This window comes from Chaetura pelagica, unplaced genomic scaffold (genome assembly GCF_000747805.2).
Source record: "Chaetura pelagica isolate M959 unplaced genomic scaffold, ChaPel_1.0 scaffold439, whole genome shotgun sequence".
Classification (NCBI taxonomy): domain Eukaryota; kingdom Metazoa; phylum Chordata; class Aves; order Apodiformes; family Apodidae; genus Chaetura; species Chaetura pelagica.
The window spans coordinates 56,984-58,758 of NW_009954451.1; the positions used below are offsets into that span (position 1 = coordinate 56,984).

General features: G+C 55.5%; 1 protein-coding gene across 1 annotated transcript; it reads left to right on the forward strand.

The window, feature by feature from the left end:
* Positions 1–724: 724 nt before the first annotated feature.
* Positions 725–850, forward strand: LOC104394866 (sperm protamine P1-like; the record flags this gene model as incomplete). The annotated part of the gene is made up of 1 exon (XM_010004505.1): positions 725–850. A coding segment is annotated over one exon (126 nt), but the record flags the coding sequence as incomplete, so codon positions are not given.
* Between the last annotated feature and the right edge of the window lie 925 nt (positions 851–1,775).

A 1,775-nucleotide genomic window follows, 5' to 3' on the forward strand; every position in this document is an offset into this window, starting at 1 on the left:
CAGTTCCCATCAACTTAGGGGCCTCCCATGTGGGTGTGGAGCTGTTCAGCCAAAAAAAAGGGTGAGAAATGAATCCCAACACCTTTGGGGAGAGGTCAGTCTTGCCATGAGGTGTTTGTGGAGGGCTCAGCTCCTCCTGCTGCTACGGAGGGATGAAAAGCCCAGAGTGTTGGCACAGCATGTGGGGAGCAGAGCTTGGGAAAGGGGGGGTGGAGGGGATGGAGGAGCCTCCTGCAGTCACACCAAGGAGGACAGCAAAGGGACACTTCCCACAGGTCTGCAAGGACATTCCTAGGAGAGGTGGCAGCTCTGCTGGATCCTGCTGCTACCCCCGGGGGGGCAAAATCCTGCCCTGACCCACGAGGGCTGGAGTCAGCAGAGGGGATCAGAGAGTCCTGGGATGGTTTGGGTGGGAAGGGACCTTCAAGATCATTCAGTCCCAACCCCCTGCATGGGCAGGGAGGAAGGGAAAGGACAGGGGAAGGGAAGGGAAGGGACAGGGGAAGGGAAGGGAAGGGAAGGGACAGGGGAAGGGAAGGGGAGGGAAGGGAAGGGAAGGGACAGGGGAAGGGAAGGGGAGGGAAGGGAAGGGAAGGGACAGGGGAAGGGAAGGGGAGGGAAGGGAAGGGAAGGGACAGGGGAAGGGAAGGGGAGGGAAGGGAAGGGAAGGGACAGGGGAAGGGAAGGGGAGGGAAGGGAAGGGAAGGGACAGGGGAAGGGAAGGGGAGGGAAAGGGAAAGGGAAAGGGCGGGAAAGAGGGCGGAAGGAAGGAAGGGAGGAAGGGAAAGGAAGGGGAAAGGGAAGAAAGAAAAAGTCTTCTTGGGGGCTGGGAGATTCCAGAAAGGGTTAAGCTGTGGCACAGGACTTGGGACCAGTGCAGAGTGCTGGAGTGGGCAGTGGGACTGGAACCAGGGTGACAGTTTTAGGTCACTCACAAAGTTTTCTAATGATGCTTTTTTTTTTGGGGGGGGGGGGGGGGAAGAAAAAAACCCTATAACTGGTGTGTTTTATTCTGTAAGTGCTGAACATTCCACAATTGCTGTGTTTAATAAATACAGCAGGGGCTCCTAGGAGACTGAATGGGGCTGAATGAATGAAGTATGTGAGACATCTGAAACCTATTAGTTGGAGCAAACTGTTAGAGAGGCAGGAATTCTTCTCTTTTTAAAAATATTTATACATTTTGCTTTCATGTCAGGCCAACATCTTATTTGGGGTTATGTTCCAGTGGAAGGAAAGGTGTGTCGGGGGGAAATGCAGGGGGAGGGGAGGTACATTTTTGGTTCAGGTCCAAAAAGAGCAGAAGGGACTGTGTGGTTTTAGTATCATAGAGTCATGGAATGGTTTGGGTTGGAAGGGACCTTCAAGATCCTCAGGTTCCAACCCCCTGCGTGGGCAGGGACACCTCCCACCAGCCCAGGCTGCTCCAAGCCCCATCCAACCTGCCCTTCAACACTGCCAGGGATGGGGCAGCCACAGATTCCCTGGGCAACCTGGGCCAGGCTCTCACCACCCTCACACTCCACAATTCCCTCCTCATGTCTCACCTCAATCTCCCTCTGCCACTTTTCATCCATCCCCCCTTGTCCTCTCCCTCCCTGCCCTTGTCCCAAGTCCCTCCCCAGCTTTCCTGGAGCCCCTTCAGGCACTGGAAGCTGCTCTAAGGTCTCCCTGGAGCCTTCTCTTCTCCAGGCTGAACACCCCAACTCTCCCAGCCTGTCTCCAGAGCAGAGCTGCTCCAGCCCTTGGATCATCTCTGTGGCCTCCTCTGGACT